We start from the raw sequence: 23703 nt of genomic DNA, 5'->3' as shown, positions 1-23703 counted from the left end.
TACCTATGAATCAGAATTAACCTATGGAGGTTTAAAAAAACACAAGGGTCTCAGCTGCACTTCAAGATATTTTGATTTGTGAGGTGCGAGGGGCATCCTGCTATCTGTCTACAACAGAATCTCTCCATGCTACCAATATGCAGCCAAGGTTCAGGCAGGAGTGTCCTGAGTGTCTTGAAGGCAAAGGCCAGGGTCTCCTTTTTCTTTCCGCAGTATGTAATCCCACACCTGGCACAAAGTAGGTATTCAGAGCAGACATGGAAGTAATGCATGAATCTGGTCTGGGAGAGCTGGCTGTGTGCCATCCAGAAACACTAGTTCCTCTAGAGTTTGTTGTTTTTGCCTGGTGATGGTGATTCAAGTTCTGATTCAGAGGAATGATGGAGGTCCCACCCCAAAACACACAAACTCAACTTGGTAGAGACCAAGGCTGTGCTTGGGTTGGGATGCTTCTGAGATTCTGAGGGGTGGATTGTGTTGGTGAATAAACAGAATTTTCTTACCTCTGGTTTTTTTTTTTTTTTCTTTTTGAGACAGGGTGGCCTTCTGTTTCCCAGGCTGGAGTGCAGTGGCACGATCATGGCTCACTGCAGCCTTGACTTCCTGGGCTCAGGTGTCCTCCCACCTCAGCCTCCCAAGTAGCTGGGACTATAGGCATGCACCACCACACCCGGCTAAGTTTTTGTAGAAAAAACTTTCTACGGGCATAAGGCACCATGCCCAGCTTTTTTTTTTTTTTTTTTTCTTTTGAGACGGAGTTTTGCTCTTGTTGCCCAGGTTGGAGTGTAATGATGTGATCTTGGCTCACCACAACTTCTGCCTCCCGGGTTCAAGCGATTCTCCTGCCTCAGCATCTTGAGTAGCTGGGATTACAGGCATGTGCCAACATGCCTGCCTAATTTTGTATTTTTAGTAGAGATGGGGTTTTTCCATGTTGGTCATGCTGGTCTCGAACTCCCGACCTCAGGTGATCTGCCTGCCTTGGCCTCCCAAAGTGCTGGGATTACAGGCATGAGCCACTGCGCCTGGCCCCAGCCTTTTATCTCTCTCTCTCTCTCTTTTTTTCTCCCTTCCTGATACAGGATAGCTTAAAGGAAAATTGGGTCTTGAATTTGGCCACTGTGTGGTCTCACTTTCCTTTTTCAATTCAATAAACATTTATTGATGTCTGCTGTGTGTGTGTCATTCCTTGTGCTAGGCACTGTAGGGAGTGACAGAGGTGAATTAGATGATTCTTTGCCCTCACGTTGTTCACTGTCTAGTGCTGGGAGATACAGGCATATAATTATAGTATAAATCAAGCTGAAAGCATGTTGTGAACAAGTTATAAACACAGCGCTCTGGGCACACTGAATGAGGAAGTGATTAGCTCTCAGAGTCTGGGGAGGAGGTGTGTGTGCCTGTGAGAAAGGGCAGTGACTGGAGATTTCTTATCTCATCACTTGCTAAATCTTACCACCTCCATGGAGTGGATATTTGCAAAAGGGGACCACTGTGTCAGATATGTCCAAGAATTTCTCAGTCCCAACTGCAAGGGGCTAGGAAACAGGATGAGGGGAGAGGCTCAGATGCCAGGAATTAGGCAAGAGCCAAGAGTTGGGCGTGGCCCTGTGGAAGATGAGAAGTGAAGGTTCCTTTCAGAACACATCTGTTAACTTTGGGGATGGAAAACTGTAGCAGATGGTGGCAGGCGATGTCAAGGTAGCAGATCAAAAAAGATTGGAAATGCAGCCTGGCCGCAGCTGGGGTAGAGAAGCTAGTGATGGAATGGAAGAAGGGAATAGAGATTGCGGCCTATCCCAGGCTAAGTCTTGATTCTGAATATTCTTGTTTAGGAGGATATAGGGCAGCTGTTTCCTCTTCTTCCCTAGTGCTCCAAAGAAGTAAAGAACTTCAACTGAAGCTTGAGACATTGAGGTTAGACACATGGATAAACTTCCCAGCTATGACCATCAGGTGATATAGAAATAAATTACTTTGGAGGAAGATGAATTGCTTCTTCTTCACAGACCTTAATGCCAGCCTGGCTCGAGCCAATGCTTACCAGTCAAGGTTGAATTATAATGTATTTGGGGAAACTTTCTTTCTCTCCCTCCTTATTTTGGCCCTCACTCTCTCAAGTACAAAACAGAACAAACAAAACACCTGCAAAAGAATTTTCCTGTACATCTTGTCCATTCTTCTGCCCCTACATCTCATTCAAGGACCCTCAGCCTGATGTCTGTCTCTAGTCCTGGCTTGTAGGAGGGATGGCTGAGAGCCCAGAACAGTCCTCCATGGCGGCCTGTGCCAAGCCAGGTTGCCATTTCCATTTTCATTAATTGAAGCAGCTTGACCCTGATCATTTCAGGCTAGCAATTTCCTGTCTGCTGGTTAGGAGTGTGTGGAGGACATGTCTTTGCAGGTCATTCTGTCCTTGCATCTACCTGGATGGTGCTAACACCTCATTCAGGCAGCAAAAAACGGTCTCCTGTCACAGTTAACTGGGAGAAGCCCAACCTCACACAAATGCCCAGCCTCTCCTCTTGGGATCTCACACTTTGTCTTCTTTAGAAGGGCTTTCTGGTGTCTACCCTCCAGCCCACCTGCTGTAATTTTGGTTGTTTTTTTTTTTGTTTTTTTTTTTTTTTTTTCAGTTTTTAGAGACCTGCTAACTGATAGCTCCCTCTCAGAACTTCATGTGATGATACTTTCTTCTGTGGCCTGGGAGAAGAACAAAATGTCCTTGAAGGAAGGGGTTTGCCTTCAACCCTGGAAGGCCACACAGCTGAGTGGGGTGTGATGGCTTTGCTCTGAGCATCAGTGTGGATGTGTTTTGCTCATTGCCTGGCTGTAAGGGAGGTCTGTGTGTCCCCTGTGAATCACTGAGTTAGCATCATTTTGTTTTTGTGTTTGGTAGTGCCGGTTTGCAAGTACCGTTTTGTTTTTTTTTTTTTTTGAGACGGAATCTCGCTCTGTCGCCCAGGCTGGAGCGCAGTGGCCGGATCTCAGCTCACTGCAAACTCTGCCTTCCGGGTTTACGCCATTCTCCTGCCTCAGCCTCCCGAGTAGCTGGGACTACAGGCGCCCGCCACCTCGCCCGGCTGGTTATTTTTTTTGCATTTTTTAGTAGAGATGGGGTTTCACCGTGTTAGCTAGGATGGTGTTGATCTCCTGACCTCGTGATCTGCCCGTCTCGGCCTCCCAAAGTGCTGGGATTACAGGCTTGAGCCACCGCGCCCGCCCGCAAGTACCGTTTTAAGGGGTAGGGTAGTGTGTTCCCTTAGAGTGGGAGTCCACTGTGTTACATGCATTTGTGTCCTCCTGTGATCATGGGATCTTTTTTGTCTGCAGTTTTCAGTCTTCCAGATGGACACTAGTGTAATTGAGTGTGACCCGTTTTTGCTGCTGTTGTGTCTTTGTGTGTCTGGTATTTTTGTGTAACCTCTGTGTTTGGGGCATCTTCCGGGGGGCTTGTGGAGTCTTTCTGAGTGTCCTCTGGCTCTGTTTGGGCGGGGGAACAGAAGAAGGAGCCCAGACTCTAAGGGGAGCTGTCTGGGTGGGGAGAGCGTGTTGGGAGGGGGCGTGCTGCAATCTGTGACTTGGAAAACAGATTTGCAGAGGAGGCGAGCAGCCCGGGCGTGCGGAGCGTGCGGGGCGGGGGCGGGGGGCCGCTCTGGCCCCCAGCTCCTCCGCAATCCAATTAAATAACATTTAAATGCATAACCAGCCCGCGCGGCGATGAGGCTGGAGATTGGAGCGGGCTCGGCGGCGGGCCGCGCGGGCGGCGTTTTGTGGAGCTCAGCGATTCTGGCGGCAATTTCCCCGCTCGACGCGGCTTTTACGAGCCCGCTCCCGGCGCCGCGCCCGCTCTGCTGCGCCCGCCCCGCTCCCAGCCGCTTCCCGCCACTCCCCGCCTCGACGCTTTTTTCTCCCTCGCCCTCTCTGCAGCCTTCTGGTCTGTCCGCGTGCGTGTCTCTTGCTCTGGTCTCTGTCTCCATCTCTTGGGGTGCATGCACGTCGCCCTAACCGCCCTCTCCGGCTGCTCCCGCGTCTCCCGATGCCTCTCCCGTTTGGTCTGTCTCTGGGTGTCTGCCTCTCTTGCGCTGCCTGTCTGTGGCTCCTGCCATCTGTCAGCTTTTGCTTTTCTCGCCGCTGTTTCTGCCTCTGACTTTGACCCCCTGTTCTGGCGGATGCCGCCTCCACTTCTCTCTGGATCACCATATCATCACAGCTTCTGGCTGTCTTTCCTCCGGTCTTCTTGTCTCTGGCCTTCTGCATCCTTCCACTCTCAAACCCTTTCCTTCAAGCTGCCTTGCCTTCTCACCATGACTCAGAGACCCTACCACACCAGGCTCTCCGCAGAGTCCTCAGCCTTTCTCCATCTTTGTGCCTGTGGGGAAGGCCTGCAGATTGGGAACTGCTAGAAAGGGCCGGGGAGGAAAGGAAGGGAAGCTAGGTTAAGAAGAGTGGGAGGGGGTGGTGGGCTTACCCTGCCTGGGCCTAGGCCCAGCGGGAGACGGGAGGAATACATATGTGGTGAGTGGACAACTGGAGGAGACCCAGTCTTCCCTACATCCTTTAGGAGCAGAGTAGGGAGGACCACCACATTCAGGGTCAGGGGAGTGGTTCCTTTTTGGGAGGTCTGCAGGAGCACCAGAGAGATGTGATTCCTTCAGAGCTTCAGGCTCTTCTGAGGTTAGCATGGAGATGGGTATTTTCTGAAGAACTTCAGTGGGGCAAGTCCCCCCCGCCCCACAGGAACCTCCCCGCCAGCTCCTGAAGCCAGGTACCTGAGGAAGACAGAGGAAGCAAAGCGGGCATTTTGTTTCTTGTGCTGGACCTGACTCCATTGTTTCCTCTTCATTTCACTCCCTTTCTTATCCCTGCTCAGGCGCCCCAACATATGGAGCTCCTGTTTAGCAGATGCTACATGGCATGCAGATTTCGAGGAAGAGTTTCCTGGCTAAAGAACAGCAAGGGCAAAAGCCCTCATGTGAGCATGTCTGGTGTGTTGGAAGAACAGCAATGAGGCTGATATGGCTGGAGCAGAGAAAATCAGGGAAGAGAATAAGTGATGAGATCTGAGAGGTGATGGGGAGCCACATCATGTAGAGACTAATAAAGTTACAGTAAAACTCACACTCCGAGTAACGTGAGAAGTCACTGCAGGGTTTCAAGCAAGGGAGTGACATGATTTGCCTTGTCTTTACAGAAAATTCTTGCTGCTGTATTGAGAATAGATTGAGAAAACAAGGGCAGAAGCAGGGAGACCAGTCAGGAGCTAATTGCAGTATCAGGTAAGAGGGAATGAGGGCCAGGACCAGGGAGATGGGAGCAGAGGTGATGAGAAGTGGTCAAATTTTTGATACATTTTGCAGGGAGAGCCAAGGGATTAGACATAGGGTATGAAAGAAAGAGGAATAGAGGATAAGACCAAGATTTTTTGGCCCGAGTGATCAGAGCAATGGATTTGCCGTTAACTGATATGGGGTGATACCACAGGAGGAGCTGGTTTGGGGAGTAGTATCAGTTGTGGACATGTTAGCTTTGAGATGCCTGTTAAGCATCCAATTAGAGGAGGCTAGCAGGTAAATAGATACACAAGTCTATAGCTTTTTTTTTGTTTTTTTGTTTTTTTTTTTTGAGACAGTGTCTAGCTCTGTTGCCAGGCTGGAGTGCAGTGGCATGATCTCGGCTCACTGCAACCTCCACTTCCCAGGTTCAACCAATTCTGCCTTAGCCTCCCGAGTACCTGGGATTACAGGCACGTGCTGCCACGTCCAGCTAATTTTTGTATTTTTAGAGGAGATGGGGTTTCACCACCTTGGCCAGGATAGTCTCAATCTCCTGACCTCGTGATCTGCCCACCTTGCCCTCCCAAAGTGCTGGGATTACGGGTGTGAGCCACCGTGCCCAACCATAAGTCTGTTGTTTGATGGTGAAGTCCAGGCTGGAGATAGAAATCTGGGAGTAATCAGTGACGCTGGATGAGATCCCCTAAGGAGTGAATGCTGATAGGAAGTGAAGGTGGCCAGGCGCGGGGGCTCACACCTGTAATCCCAGCACTTTGGGAGGCCGAGGTGGGTCGATCACCTGAGGTCAGGAGTTCAAAACCATCCTGGCCAACATGAGAAACCCCATCTCTACTAAAAAATACAAAAATTAGCCAGATGTGGCAGGCGCCTGTGATCCCAGCTACTTGGGAGGTTGAGGCAGGGAGAAGTATTTGAACCTGGGAGGCGAAGGCTGCAGCAGTGAGCCAAGATCACGACGCTGCACTCCAGCATGGACGACAGAATGACACTTCGTCTCAAAAAAAAAAAAAGAAGAAAGTGAAGGGCATCTAGTGACAGAGTCTAGGCGCCACAATATTTAGAAGTAGTAGAGGTGCATTTATCTGTCATGGGATTAAGAAACAAAAGGGGCCAGGTACAGTGGCTCACACCTGTAATCCCAGCACTTTGGGAGGCTGAAGTGGGAGGATCACTTGAGCCCAGGACTTCGAGACCAGCCTGTGCAACATAGTGAGACCCCTGTCTCTACAAAAAATAAAAAGTTAGCCGAGTGTGGTGGCATGCACCTGTAGTCCCAGCTACTCAGGAGGCTGAGGTGGGAGGATTGCTTGTGCCTGGGAGGTTGAGGCTGCAGTGAACCATGATTGTGTCACTGCACACCAGCCTGAGTGACAGAATGAGACCCTGTCTCACACACAAAATAAAAAAGTTGTGGAGGTACAAAAAAAAAAATGCTAAGACATCTCAGGGAGGAGGATTTAGGAAAGAGGTGTGGGGGCTCTTGGCTTGATCATTCTTTTTCATTCCCAGCTGCCCTTGTGGCCAGGCCCTCATTGGCCCATATCTAGATGGTCCCAGTCCACTCTCTGGGCCACTGCTTCATTCCCCTCCAAACACCACACAACAGCCACACTGACCACCTCATGCCACGCTTGCTCAAGAACCTGCAGGGACTCCTGAAGCTCAGCATTATGGTCCTAGAGCCAGGGAAAGAGAGCTGGGGCTAGATGGGACCTGAAGCTCTTAGTTCATCTTTACTGCTTTGCCACTAGGGAAACTGAGAAACAGTGAGCTTTTTTTTTTTGTTTTTTTGTTTTGTTTTGTTTTTTTAGACAGAGTTTCGCTCTTGTTGCCCAGACTGAAGTGCAATGGCACGATATCGGCAGACCGCAACCTCCGCCTCCTGGGTTCAAGTGATTCTCCTGCCCCAGCCTCCCAAGTAGCTGGGATTACAGGCGTACACCACCATGCCCGGCTAATTTTGTATTTTTAGTAGAGATGAGGTTTCTCCATGTTGGTCAGGCTGGTCTTGAACTCCGGACCTCAGGTTATCTGCCCACCTTGGCCTCCCAAAGTGCTGGGATTACAGGCATGAGTCACTGCGCCCAGCCCAACAGTGAGCTTCTCTAACATCCCCCTGCCATTAGGTGGCCAGGGCTCCTAAACATAGCTGAGTGCTGTTTATACCAGCCCACCCTGCCTTTTGAATCACTTCTCAACAAGCCACAGATATACTAGTACCTGATTTTACTCACTGCATGCAGAATAGCAGTGGAGGACTCCAAGGTGCCCAGTAGAAACAGAAGATGCAACTTTTGCCCTCAAAAAAACTTCAACTAAGGATTCTTGAATGATTTTCTCATCATTTTCCTCTATCTCTGCTTTCCTTTCTTATGACTTCCAACATGGACTCCCCTCTTTTCCATTCTCTGCCCTAGGTTTTTCCTTAACCTGACTCATTCTTCCACAACCCCTCCCCAGATCACTTTTTTTTTTTTTTTTTTTAAAGCCTGACTCACTGCTGACAGACAGATCACCTTTTATTGCCCTAACCTACCAAGTGGCTCAGGCCCCAAACCCAAGAGTGAGAATCCTCTTTTCCTCTCCTCCCCATCCCCGATTCATATGCAAGTTCTGTAGGCCTTATCATCCAAATATATCCCAACTCTGACCACATCATCTCACAGTCTCCACTGGTACAGTCCTAGCCATGCACTGTTTATCTTGCCTCTGCTGCTGACCATGACAGCCCCCTAACTGGTCTCCCCTGCGTGTCCCCCTACAGTCCATTCTCCACACAGCAGTCATGTTCCCCTGAAGCCCTCAGCACTCTCTTGGGCCTGTATGTTTTTTTGCTATTCCTGTGTCCTTCAAACCAATCTCCCTGCCTTTTGGTCATTTCCCCCGAGATGTGACCTGTCTTCTCCCTTCTCAGACCCTGGCGTGGAGGGTGCTCCCCTCTCATGGGAGGCAATCTGACTGGGAGTGGGGTGGAGGCCATTGTGCTAGCCTAGAGGAGGTCAGTGAGCTGAGCATGATTGAGTATGCTTCTGAAATGGCGGGGAGTATTTGCAGGGACTGTCTTAGACTCACTGTTTCTCATTTCCATCATCCCTGGTTCCTTCTGTTCAGCATTCTTACTTGCTCTCACTGTTCCTCCCCTTCTGTCTCTCACTAACTGATTCTCCGTCTTTTGATTGGAGAGGGGAAAGGATCCCTCATCAGCTTCAGGGTCTTGAGAGATTCTTCAGTCAAATGTACCCCTGTTCCCAACTCAAGCCTCCCCCAACTCTGGGAGGTGGGCTGAAACAGGCCAGGTGGGGAACATTCATCTCATCCTCTGCATCTGTACACCTAATCTGAGTCATTCACCATTTTATCCCCAAGGCCTAGCACAACTCTTTGCACCCAGTAGATGCTTATTAAGTATTTATTGAATGGGTAAATGAATGAATGAATGTCTTAGGCATTCAGTTTCCCTGTTGGACCCCTGGTCTGGCATTTCTGGTTCTTTAGACTATTGCTTTCAAACTTTAATGTGCATAAAAATCACCTTGGGACCTTGCTAAACTGGAGAGTTGGATTGAATAGGTCTGAGTTGAGGCCCAAGAATGCATTGGTAGCACGCTTCCAGGGATGCTGATGCTGCTGGTTCTTAAGTCACATTTTGAGGAGCAAGACTCCAAGAGGAGGGGGCTCTCAGGCAGATGCTATCCTCAGCCTAAATCTGTAAAAGAGAATGATGAAGATTGAGGGAGACTGAGAGATGGGGAGAGAGGAACCAAAGAAAGAGGAGGTCCAAGGTCACTAGTTTAAAGGCCTTTAAAGCCCCTGAGAGATACCCAGGTCAGTGGTCTCCGGAAGCCTAGAAGCACCTGCAGCATCTCTCACAACAGCGTCTCACTCAAAGACCTCACCCCTGACTTGGGGAGGTGGGGCTCTGGAGATGTCTGCCATCTCCATGTCCCTGATTGGTCTCCTTACTCCTGATGAACCCCATGGGTCACAGAAAAGAAAACTTGGCAGAGAACAGGTTTGGAGTTTCCATGCATTTCCGTGAACATTATCCAGACTACCTGTCAGCACACAGGTGAACAGGAGGCCTGTTTAGTGGAGGCAGACATCTTGCATGAATAAAAGAAGTTGGGATTTAAATCTGGCTTTGGAGGAAGATGGAGAGAGCTTTGATGAGCATGTGGGGGCCTTGGAAAGTGGTGGAGAGGTCATTCCACGCAAAATGGGCTAGAAGCAGGATGGTTCAGGGATGATAAAGGGACCAGTAGCTGGGGTGAGGAGGAAGGATGTAGGAGGGAAAAACTGTAGGAGCTCAGTGTGGTTCTGCATTAAGGAGGGCTTTGCATGCCAATTTGAGGAATCAGTAGTTTGGTGTGAATGCAGTTTGTTCTGAATGCATTAGGGTGCTGTGGACGGGAGTTCCATGAGGAGAGACATGTATCTGGGAGAGGTGTTTCTGGGGAAGGCTTTGCCATCTACTGGTTTACCTGCTTTTCGGGTGGGACCCTTCTTGTCAGTCTGTCTGTACTCCCTGGAGGCTTGGTCAGGCTTTGAAAGTGAAAGATGGTCCCTGGGTTGTGGGGGAGCTAGAGTGAGGTTTTTCTGTTTGCTTGTTTTTTGTTTTCCCTCTGGGAAAGAGCTAGAGTAATTTTGTTTAGTGGAAAATTTTATGACGTTCTGCCCTAACTCCAGGGTTTTCTTTTGTTTTGTTTTAGCCTAGAAGCCCCTGATAACAAACTATGCCTCAGGCAAGGGAGAGGAAGGGGAAAACAAGGAGGTCATTTTTCATGGTAGGTGAGCTGGTAACACCGTCACTGGTCCATGCTGGTGAACACTGGGACCCATCTGCCCCGGAATGCCCTTCAGTCTGATTTCTACCAACCACTCAATCCGCCACCCTCCAGCCAATTCAAGTGTCTCCTGACCTTGGAGTGGGGGCCCTAGGACATATTGCCAATGCCAGATGCTCAGAGGCTTTTCCTGCTTAGATATCTCCAGCGCTTGCCAGGCTGGGTGTCAGCCTTCCTAAGAACTAACTTAAGTTTAATACCTATGCATTTCACACGCAGGCGTGTGAGGGTGGAGACTGTTTCTTTGCTGGCTGCTGGGAAGGGGCAGCATTTTGTGATTATTTGTGGGAGGAGCCTGGCTTGCAAGTCTGCTGTTTTCCCTGACAAGGATCCATCTCTTTCCTCCCTGTGTGTCTCCTGTCCCCTGTGCCTGAGGTCACTCTCTTGTACTCATTCCTCTAGCAGGCCAAAAATTGTGCCAACGGAGAGGGCAGATTTTGTTTCTGTGCGAGAGTGTGGGAGATTATTTTCATTTGATTTATTACAGTGCCTGATGATCCTCATGCTGATGTGCTAACGAGCAGGAGAAGCCAGTAGCAGCCCTCACAGCATCACATGGAGGGCTAGACCGACTGGCTGGCAGGGACTTAGTCCCAAATAGCAATTTAGGAGTGGGAAGGGGGCTTGGGGGCAGGGCTATCACTGACACCTCAGACTCAGTTTCTCAGTTCTGGGAGGGGAACTGGCATTGGGACAACTTTGTGTGGGCCGTTCTTACTCCTGGGTCCTATGGCCTCTGACATTTATTTATTTATTTATTTATGAGACAGTCTCGCCTGTTGCACAGGCTGGGGTGCAATGGTGCGATCTAGGCTCACTGCGACCTCTGCCTCCCAGGTTCAAGCAATTTTCCTGCCTTAGCCTCCTAAGTGGCTGGGATCACAGGCTCCCGCCACCACATCCAGCTAATTTTTGTATTTTTAGTAGAGATGAGGTTTCACCATGTTGGCCAGGCTGGTCTCGAACTCCTGACCTCATGATCTGCCCACCTCAGCCTCCCAAAGGGCTGGGATTACAGGCGTGAGCCACTGCGCTCCGCCGGGCTCCAACTTTTATATTCCTCACTGCTCTTAAGCTCTTTTAGCCCAGAGTCCTTTCAAGTGTTCTGTGGCAAATGTGACCAGGACATTTCCGGCAAAATCTTCTCACACTTGCAGAGTGAACAGAAAATTCCAGGTCCTCAGTGTTGATCACATCTTTGATGCATGACACCTAGTAGGTGCTCAGTTTATTTCTGGTGTGGGTGAGGAGGCTTTTAAGTTGCTACCTGGCTTCATCTAGGAAGTCGAGGGAGAAGTTTTGGGTTCCTCTGCAGTAACTGTCCATTCTTAGGTTTCTTTTCCTAGGACATTTTAAAATCCTCACTTCTTTATCTGTTCTTGTTCTTTTATGGGTGTTTCAATGGTTCTGTTATATCTGTCTTTTTAATTTTATTTATTTATTTATTTACAGACAGTGTCTCACTCTGTTACCCAGAGTAAGTAGTGGCATGATCATAACTCACTGCAGCCTCAAACTCCTGGGCTCAAGGGGTCTTCCCACTTTAGTTTCCCTGGTAGCTGTGACTACAGTCACGCGCCAGCATGCCTGGCTAGTTTTTAAATTTTTTGTAACGATGATGTCTCACTATATTCCCTAGGCTGGTCTGGAACTCCTGGGCTGAAGCTATCCTCTTGCCTTGGCCTCCCAGAATGCTGGAATTACAGGCATGGGCCACTACACCTGGCGATCTGTGTCTTATATGGTAGGTCATCTCAGACCTTTTTGGAAGGAATGTGGGTAAAAGCAGCTCTGAAGACATTGTGGTATTTCACTTCAGCTGCGGTATGATTTTTTCGGGGGTTGCTACCTGACAACTGACCCCAAAACGAAGGGGCTGCTGATCATGTGCAGTCACACCAGGTCCTGCTGGTGGTTGGAGGGTTGGCTTGAGAGTGAACAGAAAGCCAACCTGAAGTTTAGTGAGGCAGCATGATTGGAAGGGGAATTAAGGGAGGACATGAGAAGATGAGAGAATAGAAAGAGCTTGACAAGGGAAGACAGGAGGAGAGATCAGAGGAGCAAAGAGGGAGGGGCGTAGAATGGAAGGTACTTACCATTCTAGGCCTCAGCTTGTCATCTGTAAGATGGGAATAATGGGGTTGTTGTCAGGGGTAAGACAGTTAATACATGTGACATTCTTAGCAGGTAGTAAGCATTATATAATTGTTTGATGATCATAAATAGGGTAATACTGCCTCCGTCACCAGGGTTGTTATGAGACCGGGGCATGTAAAGCACTTGGCAGGCTGCAAAATGCTCATGTTTTCTCTGCTACTATTATTATTCCACTCTTGCACTTCTTTCAGCCACTGTCCTGTCTTCATGCGGATGAAGAGGGAGCTGCCAGAAGGAGGTGTGGACCCCTGGGTTCTGTTCTGCTTTGGGGACTGTTTCCTTCCTTCCCTCCTCACCCCCTGGTGAACAGAGTCCAAGCCCCTCACCCTCCCCGCTGGCTTGTATGCCCTCAGGCTCAGTGGAGAGAAAGTAGAGGCTGGCAGGAGGGGCGCAGGAGGGAGGCCAGGGGAAGCCAAGCTGAAAATGAAAGCTGGGGAGGGGGCAGTGAAGCGCCTGGAATCATGTTTGCATAACGAGCTGTGCTGGCTCTGGCTTGCTGTTTTTCCAGACAGGGCTTTCCCTCCTTTGTCTCTCAGCCGGTGCTCCAGTCTCTTTCCTTCTTTTTTGTCTCCTGGCCACTGCCCCTCATTTCCTTTGCCCCTTAGTACTCCCTGCAGCCACCTGGACTCCAGTCTTCCCCTTCCATTTCCCTGGCTTCTGCTCTGAGGCTCTGCTCATTTATACCCTTGTTTCCCCGATCCCCATCTCCCTCGTGTGCCCGCCTTCTCTGCCATCTATTTCTGCCCCAGTGAGTTCCCCTCTGTCTCTCCCTAGTTCTCCCTTCTCCATCTCTGTGCCATCCCCTTTACTCTCTTTCTGGCTGGAAGTCCCCCATCTTTTCTCTTCCTGCCTGCTTCTATCTTGCTGTTGTATTCCTGGGTCTCCTTCTTCTGACTGACCCCTTCTGCCTCCCGGGTCAGGCTTCACCTCCTGCCTTCCTCCCCTTCTCTTGCCTTCCCTCTCTGGCAATAGCGCTTTCCTGTCAATTATACTGCTTGGATTCAGGGCACTTAGCACCTAGATTCAGGGCCCACTGTGAAGCCCTGCTTTGTTCACTTGATGAAATAATTGCAGTAACAAGACTAAAATTTAATGAGCACTTACTAAATGCCTTATCTGTGTATGATCTCACGTAATTCTCTCAATAATGCTATGAGGTGAATATTATTATCCTCATTTTACAGATGAGGAAAGTTGAGAGATTAAATAACTTGCCGAAGGTCTCACAGTTAATCAGAATTGGGGCTTGAATGCAGGCCTGCTTGCCTAAGGAGGCTGTGCTCCTAACCACAGGGGTTGATTCCAGCCCTGGAATCACTTTCTCTCCCAGTGAGACTAACATAGCCCTCCTCCTTTCTTTAAACATCATCTTGGCGCCCCCAGCTTCCTCCAAAGGTCATTTGGTTCCTTCTCTTTTCTCTGCACAAGTCCAGATTCAACCTAGCCTCAAGACCTTATTTTATATGACAGTGCTACTAACCATACATTGCCTGGCACTGATCTAAGCACTTTATGCATATTATTTTATTTAATCATCTTAGTAACTATGGAAAGTAGCTACTATTCTCATCCCCATTTTACAGATGAAGAAACTGAGGCACAGGGAAGTCAAATAACTTGTCAGTGGTGACAGAGTTAATAAGTGTCAGTGGTCACAGAGTTAATAAGTTAATAAGTGGCAGAGCCAGGATTGAGCCCAGGCACTTTGGCTTCAGGGAACCTGGCCTAACAGCCACACCGCTTCACACAGTTCCTGGGAAAACAGGTTTTGGTCCCTCACCTCTTGCTACTAGTCCAGGTGCTTTGAGCAGTTCTTGTGGTCCATCCTCAAGCCCATTTCTGTGGGTACTGCCTGCTGTGGTGTAAAGTCTGCCACCAGCACTGACAGCCCTCAAGATCTGGTCAGGCCACTTGCCCTAATCGGTGCCTGAGGGGATTTATTGGTGGCTGCCCCCAGGGAGCGGGGACAAGTGTTCTCCTCTCCAGCTCTGCTGTGCAGCCTCCTAGCCCGACAGCTCCCTCGTTCCGGCCCATCGCAGCAGCTGATTTACCTCTATGGCTGGGGGATTTAGCTGCTAGCCTGGCTCCTACTATAAATCCCTGGGCAAATAACTGAGCTCTGCATCAAAGCTGCCAACAGGGGAGTGAGCAGGAGCAGATGGTCGCTTTGGCTGTGGGGTGCGGAGGACGGGGCAGTGGCTCCAGGGCTTTCTTGTCCACCCCTGTCCACAGAGCCAGGCTGCACCTTGTTCATGCCCATGGGGTTCCCCCTCAACTTTCAGAGGATTTGATGGCCCCATCCTGGCATCTCCCTACACTGAGCGCCGGCAGGTTCTGGTTGATGTTGAGTCTTATCCCTGCTACTCCATTTGAAGTCTCTTTGTCTGACATCACTAGAGAAGGAGAGAACTGGCTACCATACTGGATTGTATCACCCTTCCAAGAGCTGAGCATTGGGTGGTTTTCTGGGAACCCATCCCACACATGTGGGATGTAGGTAGGTTCTGTCCTCCTGAGAGAGGCTCAGACTGAAGCAGGAATTCAGAACTTCTCAGTGGGAAGGAATGAAAGACCTAGAATGTAAGTGAGCTAGAGTGGAGGCTGAGAGAAACCTCCAAAAAGTAGGCCAAAGTCAGGGTGGAAGAACCCGGAAGGATAAAGGTACTCCCTAAAAGTGAGACGTGTGGAAGCTGTGGTTGGAACCCTCAGACCTTCCATGTGTGGCCCTGGCTCAGGAACATGATATGACTGCAGGGGTCCACACTGGACCTGGGGGTGCAGTGGGACTGGAGGGGTCATTGTTCTATCAGTGCTCCTTGCTTCTCTGACTTCCTCCCCTCTTTCTCTGACTCCTTCAGTGGCTTCTCCCCACCACTCCCTGCCTGTTCGCTGCTCCCTTCTCTTTGCCGTGTTCTCCCCTATGGTGCTCTCGCTTGCTGGTAGCCAGAAAACTCTTCCTGCACTCAACTGACCAGCCTGCCGTGGTACGATTGGGCTGAAAGAAGCTCTGGGCTCTGGTTCTGCACCCCAGAACCTTGCTCAGTCTGGAGTCTATCCCCAGTGTCTGTGCCATTTTGTTCTTAGGCTCATTTATCTTTCCTGTCCCCTCCCCCACCACTGCCGCCTCCGCCTGGGAGATTACAGTCACTGAATCAGCAGCCAGCTCCAGAGTTCTGCTGACAGGGGACTTTCTGCCTCCGAGGGCTCCTTGGTGGGATCAGGGTCCCTCCTGAGGCCCAGGGATTTGGGGTAAGGGAAAAGAAGGGCTGGAAAGAAGAACAGGTGGATGCAGAGGGACAGATGAAGGCAAAAGGTAAAGGAGAGAGGCGGGAATACGGAGACAGAAAGGGAGAGATGAACAGAATTAGAAGAAAATATAGACAAAGATGGAAGAACAGTGGGAGAAGTGGAGAGAGAAGCAGAGGCTGGGGAGATGGGAAAGAATACAAGAGGAGGGGTATGGGAACTAGGTGGGGCAAGCTCTGTTCGGCAGCCTGCCCAGGCCCAGCCCTGCCCTCTCCCCTCCCCTGGTGCCTGGGGAAGGCCCCTTGGAGGCCCAAGTTCACTGGGACCCAGCTGAGGGGTGCAGGCTGGGGCCCGCTGGCCCTGGGTCTGGGGCTCTGCCTTGCACCTCCCTCTCTCCTCCTCACGTGGTGGTTTGTACTTCATCTTGTTTGCGGGGCGGCTGGGCCTGCTCTCGGGGTTTAATGATCTGTGCCATTATTTATAGCTTTGCGCGCCGAGAAACACACTGAATTTATCGCTTGCTTCTATAAATAACCCTGGCAAACGGGTGCCCAGGGAGGAGGGCGGGAGGGGGAGGGAGAAGCGAAGAAAGGCGAGGTTGGGGGTAGGGCAGGGGAGGACTCTGTGGACTCTGTCCCCAAAATGGGGTGATGATGTGCACAAGGACAGTGGAGGCTGGCCAGACTCTTTCAGCGTGGGTGTGTGTCTAAGGACACATTAATATGACAGGACAGTGTGTGCCCTGTGAGGGGAGAGGGAGTGTTTGCATGTTTCTGAGGGCATGCATGAGTTGACTATGTGTTACTGTTTGTGTTTGTCTTCGGTGCCACATTGGTGGCGGTGAGGTTGAAAAAGCACAAGGTAGCCTTCAGCAACGGCTGGTCTCGAAACGGATGTCCAGCAGGGCTGAGAGACAAGGGTTGGGGGTGGGGCTTGACTAGAGTCGGGATTCTTTCTCTAAGGTTGGGGTAACAGAAGAGGTCACAGTGAGACTGCTTTTCTGGGTGTTCGATGGCAGAGGTGATAAAAGGAAGAAATGAGGCCTGAGGGGGCAGGGGCCAGGGCCACCTGCTCCAGGATCCAGAGAGACCTTCACTTTTGGGCTTCATGGAAGGAGAGGTGGTGGATGGAGAGAGGGGTGGGGTGTGTGGTTGGTGGCAGCCAGCACTCCTCCTAGGACCCTCCTGGCAAGTCCTGACCCAGAGTGGGAGGAGGGGCTCCGTACAGGCCAGCCTGCCTAGGCAGAGCCAAGGGCCTGGTGCTGTGGCCAGCAGATTGCACCATGCCTGCCTATAGCAGGCCTTCCCCTGGCCAGGGCTCTTCCCTACCCCTCCTCAGGACTGCCCAGGGGAGGCAGGTCTTGAGGAATGGAAACCCTGGCATGGCCCAGCCACAGGGCTGTGGTCCTGCCTCCGTTCTGTCCCTTAGCCCACCACACAGAACCCGCTGCTGCAGCAGCAGCGATTAGCTCTGGGAAGTGCTGTGCATCTCTAATGAGGGCATTTGCATATATAACGAAGAACCTTCACAGGTGTTGGCTGAGCCACCACTCCTCTTTTCCCTTTCTTCTTTCCTGCCAGCTGCCATCTTTGACCTGTGGCTCTTGGGGTGTGGGAGTCCCTGCCCATTCAGCTGGGAGATGTGCTGTGCTGAAGGACCCCAGGCACAGGTGAGTTTCAGGGACTCCCCTGTCTGGGTCAGACACAGTCAAGGTGAAAGCCCATTGTGTCACTGTGCGTGGACAGGCCCAGCAACCTGTGTACACGTGTGAACATGAGCCTGTGCACAAACAAAGAAGGTACAAGGTCAACACGCCCATCTGTGCCCAAGTGCACTGCAGCGTGGTAATGTACCCTGGTCAGTGCAAGTATGCAAAACACATCCCAGGCTGCACCCTGGCTGATGCTCCGATGCGCAGTGCACACGGCTGCCGGCACATGCTCCTTCACACTCACATCCTGGCACTAGTGCAGACAATTAGAGAAAAATGCACCTGCACCGACACTTCCTCCATCCACACAAGGCCCCCTCCCTCCCTCCTTTCCTTTCTGCCTCATGGAGTCATCAGCTCTTATTCAGGCCAGAAAACTGCCTCCCCCATCCCATTTAGACCTATGAAGTACGCAAGAGACCATTTTCCTTTTTAAAAAAAGAATATGAGAGGCCCTTACACCTAGATAAATGACATTGAAGGGGAAGAGAAAATGCCAGGGCCAGGGTGGCAGGTAGGACCTCAGGTTGGGAACTGCAGGGAGGTGGAGAGATTTCTGGGGAGGAGCAGCGCCAGGGGTGCTGAAGTCCCCACAAGGTCATTCTCAGGTTATCCCCACAGCCCTGACTTTCCTGCTGCAGACCAGCCAATCCCCGGCCCGAGGCCTCCCCCGACTCTCCTGTTGGTCCTGCCGAGCCACATGACCCTCCCGCTCTGTGGCATCTGTCTGGATGATGGATGCAGCTGCTCAGCTGTACCTGTTGGGGGACAGGGACTGCACAGCTCCTAATTACCTCCTTCTTCAGTGAGGGCTGAGGGCTGGGGGCTCGATGCCGGGCTGTATGAGACCCCCTCTCCTCCGCTGGGGCTGGGGCTGGGGCTGACAACCTGAACTAGAGCCAGGCCTGGAGGCAGGCAGGCATTCCCTGAACTGCGCTAGGGTGAGGGGGTGTGGGAGCACTAACCTGGGGTGTGGAGTGTGGAGAGTGCTTCCGGAAGGTTGACAGAGGGGAGAAAGTGCACCATAAGTGACTTGGGAAGCTGGGATAGGATACTAAATGAATGACCTTTCTCCAAGGCCATCCCACCGAGGGCAAGATTCAGTTAAATATCAAGGCAAACTTCCTGGCAATCAGGGATAAATGTGCTTGAGCAAAAGACAGAAAGGTGGAGACAGAGGTTTGGAAAGACTTTTAGAAGACGAATCAGATCATCGTTTTCCTGTCTGATGGGTGGCTGGGTCAGAAATAGCCAAGGTGAAAGCCCATTGTGTCAGTGTGCATGGCCAGGCCTAGCAACCTGTGTACACGTGTGAGCATGTACAAATAGCTGCAGAAGTAGGCTGGAGTTAGAGTAGGACGGCTGGAGGTAGAACTCGGAATGATTTGTTGGACCAGTGGGTTGGGTGACACTGAACTGGACGCTTGAGGAGGTTGTGACACATCAGTGTGGGAGGCTGTAGGTCTGGCCTGGCTTGGGGAGGGATGAGGAAGACCCCAGGATTGTAAAGATGGTGGAACTCCTCCAGACTTCTCCCTGGGGGCACCGAGGTCTTAGGGGGCAGAGGCATGTATTCAACAATACCCCAGTGCAATGGGATGCCTGGTGGGTGTGAGCGCCCCTGGCTAGAGGCAGGCAAACAAGTGGTTTGGGAATGGGACCACTACAAGATTTCTTCTGATTCTGAGATCCTAGGAATCCCAAAATTACAATTCTTCAGGTTTCAAGAAGGGAAAGTGGGGAAGGGTTGGGCACAGAGCTGGTGAGTAGTACCAGGCATCTTGGCTGCCAGTCCCCTTCTCCTGGTGGCAATGGCTATGGTGATATGCCTATGATAATTGCTATCCTTATTAAATGATACTTCAACTCACAGTAATGACAACTCCACCAGGATTTATTGCTCATAGTCCTCCCATTTTGGGGGATCTCTTGGCTGAGGAAGACATGGAAGAGGACCTTGAGTCCCTTTGTACCCCTGGTCCCAAAAGGAGGACAAAATAAACCAGTTGTCCAGGTAAGCAGACCTTGAGGTCAGTGTGGATAGCGAGGAAGGGAGTTGGGGCGAAGGCAGCAGGTAGGCTCCTCCTGTTCCAGTGAGTCCTTTATTTTTTTGAGATGGACTCTTACTCTGTTGCCCAGGCTGGAGTGCAGTTACCCAATCTCAGCTCACTGCAACTTCTGCCTCCTGGGTTCACGTAATTCTCCTGCCTCAGCTTCCTGAGTAGTTGAGGTTACAGGTGCCCGCCACCACGCCCGGCTAATTTTTGTATTTTTAGTAGAGACAGGATTTCACCATGTTGGGCAGGATGGTCTCAGACTCCTGACCTCAGGTGATCCATTCACCTCGGCCTCCCAAAGTACTGGGATTACAGGCATGAACCACTGCACCCAGCCCAGTGAGTCCTTTTCTGAGTAGTCCCCTGCCAATCTGTATTTGTCTCCCCGGGGCATTTTTCCCAATCAACCCCACCTCTGGGTTTACGTGGGTTGCAAATGTTTGGGCTGTCCTCAGCAGCGTGCCCCCCTCATTCCCCGCCACCTGACTCCTCACTGTCCTAAGCTCATCAGGCTGGGGGGTGGACCCTCCCTCGCCCTTGTCCTTTATAGTGCCTTGGGTGCCCTCCTCTATTGGCATGAGTCTTGAGGGGAAAGGTTAGGTAGGAGGTTGCTTACTGTGCTCCCCAGTGTGTGTTCGCGTGTCTCTACTTCTAGTACAGTTTCTTCATGTGTGTGCTGCGGTCTGGGGAGGCGGCTCTGCTTTTGCCCATTAGGGGAGAATGAAAGGGAGACAGAAGGGGTGGGTATCTGGTGATCCATCATCTCCTCACCAGGGCAGACTGGAGCAGTTTTGTGAAACCAGGCTTTCCTGGTCTTAGTATGACACTTATGAGGGTGCGTGCACACACACACTCACACCACAGTCACCCCAAGAGACAACACACAGACTCACCGACATGCTTGATGCCTCAGGTTTTTTCCCGGGAAGTCTGCCCTGTAAGCTGCTCTCTAATTTATTACCCTAATTTATTAGAGTAAATTTCCTAATAAGTCCCTTTGCATGGATCCCCCATGTCACCCCAGACAGAAACCTTCCATAACTCCCCAGTGCCCATGGAGCGAAGCTCAGACCCTCTAGCCAGTACCCAGGTTCTTCTCTGGTCTATTCCCAGCCTGCCTTTCCAGCTTTGTCTCCCATAATCCTCCAACAGGAGTGTCTTCCCCAAGAGGACTATTCCTGTGCACTTACATTTCCTCCCTCCTGGATCACCAGAGTGAGTGCCCTCCTCCCACTCACACCTCTAATCATTTTTTAGGCCCACCCCCTCCAGGTGGCCTTTTTGACTTCCCCAGCTTAGAGTAACTTCTTTGTGGTCCTTGGCATTTGGAGGATGTCTTTCTACAGGTTGGGTCGGAGGAGCCCTGTCTCCTCACTTCTGAGCCTCTCAAGGCAGGGCCTGTACTCATTCATCATTATTTCCCTGGTGCCTAATATGGTGTCTGGCATCTGTGTATGTAAATAGCTGAGAACCTGGCCCCAGGAAAGAGCAGCCTTCTGAACTGGATTAAGTCCCTGCCCTGGTTCTTCTGGCTCTGTGACCCTAAGCAAGCAGCTTCCCTTCTCTGGACATCAGCTCCCTAGTTGCACTGTGGGGAGGTTGGACCTCCTTACACTGAGATTCTGTTTCTGTGGTGGTGAGAATGGAGACAAACAGCCAGATATAAATAGATGCATAGGTAGCCTGTTACAACACAGCAGGTGAGGAGGCTGGGGGGTAGTAACTAGACAAATGGCTAGGCAGATCCGTGTGATCTGGGCTACTTCCTTTGCCTCTTGCACCCTCTATTTATTTATATGAAAAATGGGATTGACGTTACAGGATTCCTTTGGACTTTAGGTAGGCAGAAGCTTAGTTCACACACAGTACACAGAAGGACTTATTTGGAGAATTGTATCTGGGGCCCCTCTCCCTTTTCATGTCTTCCCTCATGGTCTCTGTTCTGTTTCTTTTCCTCTTGATAATTGCCTGGGAGAACCTGTACTCACCTCCCTTCATATCAGCCCCAGTGGCTTGGTATCAGGCCTGAGTGCAGTCCCTGACTGGCAGCCTACGGTGGGGTCTGGGCTGAAGAATGCTTCAGTGAGCCTCCAGGCAGCTCCTCTGGTGGAGTCTCCTTTGCAAATGCTGTTGCTGCTGCAGGAACCACAGGATTTCCCACCACCCCAGATTCCCATATTCCGACTCCTCTGCCTCCCACACATCCTGCCTTCTATCTGACCCTGACCTCGGGGGTCTCTCCCAGCCTGAGAAATGTCCCCCTTGCCTCGTTACCCTTCCCTGGGAATACTGAGGCTGGAATTGTCTGTGGAGGCCAGGAAAGTTCCTCAGAAATTTGAGGAAGGGGGTGGGGTCTTGAGTGAGGGGAGACTCCTATTCTACATTATGACCTCTGGCTCACCCCCACTTCCCAAGTCACCCTTGGGATAGCATCGGATGGAGGCCCCAGAGTGCACCCCCAAACCCATGTCCCTGTCTCCATAAGGCCTTAGAGGCGGGAAACTTTCTTTGCAGGGAGCCGAAGGGGAACTGGTGTGTGTTCAAGGTGCCCCGGGGTCCCAGCTTCCCAGCCCTGCCCACTCTGTGATCTCCAAGGACCTTGGGTACATCCAGCCTCAGGAAAGCCGCTCTGTTTACAGTGTGGGAGGTTTGTTCCCACTGATGCTGCTCAGTCTAGAGCTCTGGAGGGAAGAGGGGAAGGACTGTGGGAACATTGAGGGGAGAAACTACGTGAACTTTGGAAGGAGGTGGAGTTGGTGACTTTTCCCCTCCTTGGAGCAGCTGGGAGGTCTAGCAAAATTTAGCCCTTTATCCTAGGGAAGAAGGACCCTAGAAAACAAGTGAAGAAACCAAGTGGGGGAAATTGAGGGCAGGGAAGGATCAGCAGTTTGCTGGGGGCTGTAGTTGGTGGGAGGGAAGAGCTGGAGAGATCCAAACCAGAGAGTACAAGTCAAGACTTATTGCATGTGATTTGGCTGCAAATACACAGCATCTGGGTCATTGCAAGGGTAAGGGCCCTAGAGGCTGGGGCTGAGTCACATGTTTCATTTTTACCCTAGGGACTGGCCTTTGCTTGCAGGGGCTCAGAGAGGGAAAATATTTGGGCGAGGTCACACAGCACTTGCCTCAATCAGAGGCCAGCCTGGCTTTCTCTTGCTCTTATTTTCTCAGCCACTCTTGACCTAAAAAATACATGTATTCTCCAGTCTGTACAATCTCCTATGCTCCCTCTTCCCCCTAAATAGTTATGTGTGAACTTTGACCTGGGAATTCGCTTTGAGGGGAGCACTTTGGGAAAACATGATAAAGCCTCATAAAAAACTCCAACAGCTTGCAAATAGCCTGTGCTAAATTGCCCCTTCAAGTGAAAATTAAAGCAAATGTCTGTTTTATGGCCATGTTTTCTTGGGCTGCAACTATGGGGAGAGTGCAGGCAGTTCAGAAATGGGAAGCAGAGAGAAGGTGGAGGCATGTCAGGTGTGGGATCCCTGGACAGGTAGAACAAGCTGCTCCGCAGAGGCCCTCCAGACCGTTCTTCTGCATTCCTGCCTCTTCCACCCCTTTTCTATATAGAGAGGGTGTCAAGATAATCCTGTCCCCAAGAAGCCCTTCTTAAGGCCTCTCCTCTTCTCCCAGTGTGGCTTTGGAAAGTTCTTGGTCTTCTGGGGGCACCAACGTCCTAGAGTGCCACTGGTGGAAGCCGTGACATCACCCCGGTCAAGGTCTTGACCTGGGGTCTGTGACCTCCCAGGGTTTCTCTGACAGGCCTCTGAGGTTGTTGCTGGGGTAGAGGGGCTCTAGACCACCCCACCCCTTGCTCTTGCGGTTTTCCCCAGATCTAGTCCACTTTTGCATAGTGGGATTCTAAGTGAGGATTGTTTGAAAAGAGGTTCTAAGGCAACAATAATAATACAATAATAATAATAGTAATAAAAATGATGATGATGACAAAAGGAAACTCCTGATCTACTCTAATCCCTTCACTGCGCAATTGAAGAAATTAAGGCCCAGAGAGGACCTCTTGGGGGAGGACCCTTGGTTGGATGGAAGGAAGTCTGGGAAAAGCAGCTCTGATTCTGACCCAAGTCACTTCCCTTCTCTGGGCCTCAGTTTCCTCTTGAGTAAAACAGATTTCCTGAACTTCAAAGGTCCTTTTCAGGTCTGTGAACCCTAAGTAAATAAGTATGTAATAATGACAACAATAGCCCATGTTTTTTGACCCCAGGGATGTGCCAGGTCCTAAGTGCTATGCATTTTCTTTTTTTTTTGAGACGGAGTCTCGCTCTGTCGCCCAGGCTGGAGTGCAGTGGTCGGATCTCAGCTCACTGCAAGCTCCGCCTCCCGGGTTTACGCCATTCTCCTGCCTCAGCCACCCCAGTAGCTGGGACTAC

The 23703-nt window shown here is 50.9% G+C and overlaps 1 protein-coding gene across 2 annotated transcripts in view; it reads left to right on the top strand.

Moving 5' to 3' along the window:
- Window positions 1-23703, top strand: part of SMUG1 (single-strand-selective monofunctional uracil-DNA glycosylase 1) — a 52298-nt gene that overhangs the window by 11429 nt on the left and 17166 nt on the right. For both annotated transcript variants that reach the window (XM_023210905.2, XM_023210909.1), the window contains exons 5-7: window positions 10012-10081; window positions 11781-11885; window positions 17125-17213. In XM_023210905.2, coding sequence (XP_023066673.1) covers window positions 10012-10081; window positions 11781-11885; window positions 17125-17213 — 264 coding nt within the window. The remainder of the gene's footprint in view (window positions 1-10011; window positions 10082-11780; window positions 11886-17124; window positions 17214-23703) is intronic.

This window comes from Piliocolobus tephrosceles, chromosome 10 (genome assembly GCF_002776525.5).
Source record: "Piliocolobus tephrosceles isolate RC106 chromosome 10, ASM277652v3, whole genome shotgun sequence".
NCBI classification, from domain to species: domain Eukaryota; kingdom Metazoa; phylum Chordata; class Mammalia; order Primates; family Cercopithecidae; genus Piliocolobus; species Piliocolobus tephrosceles.
The sequence above is the reverse complement of the archived record's forward strand: the minus strand, read 5'-3'. Positions and strand labels throughout refer to the sequence as shown.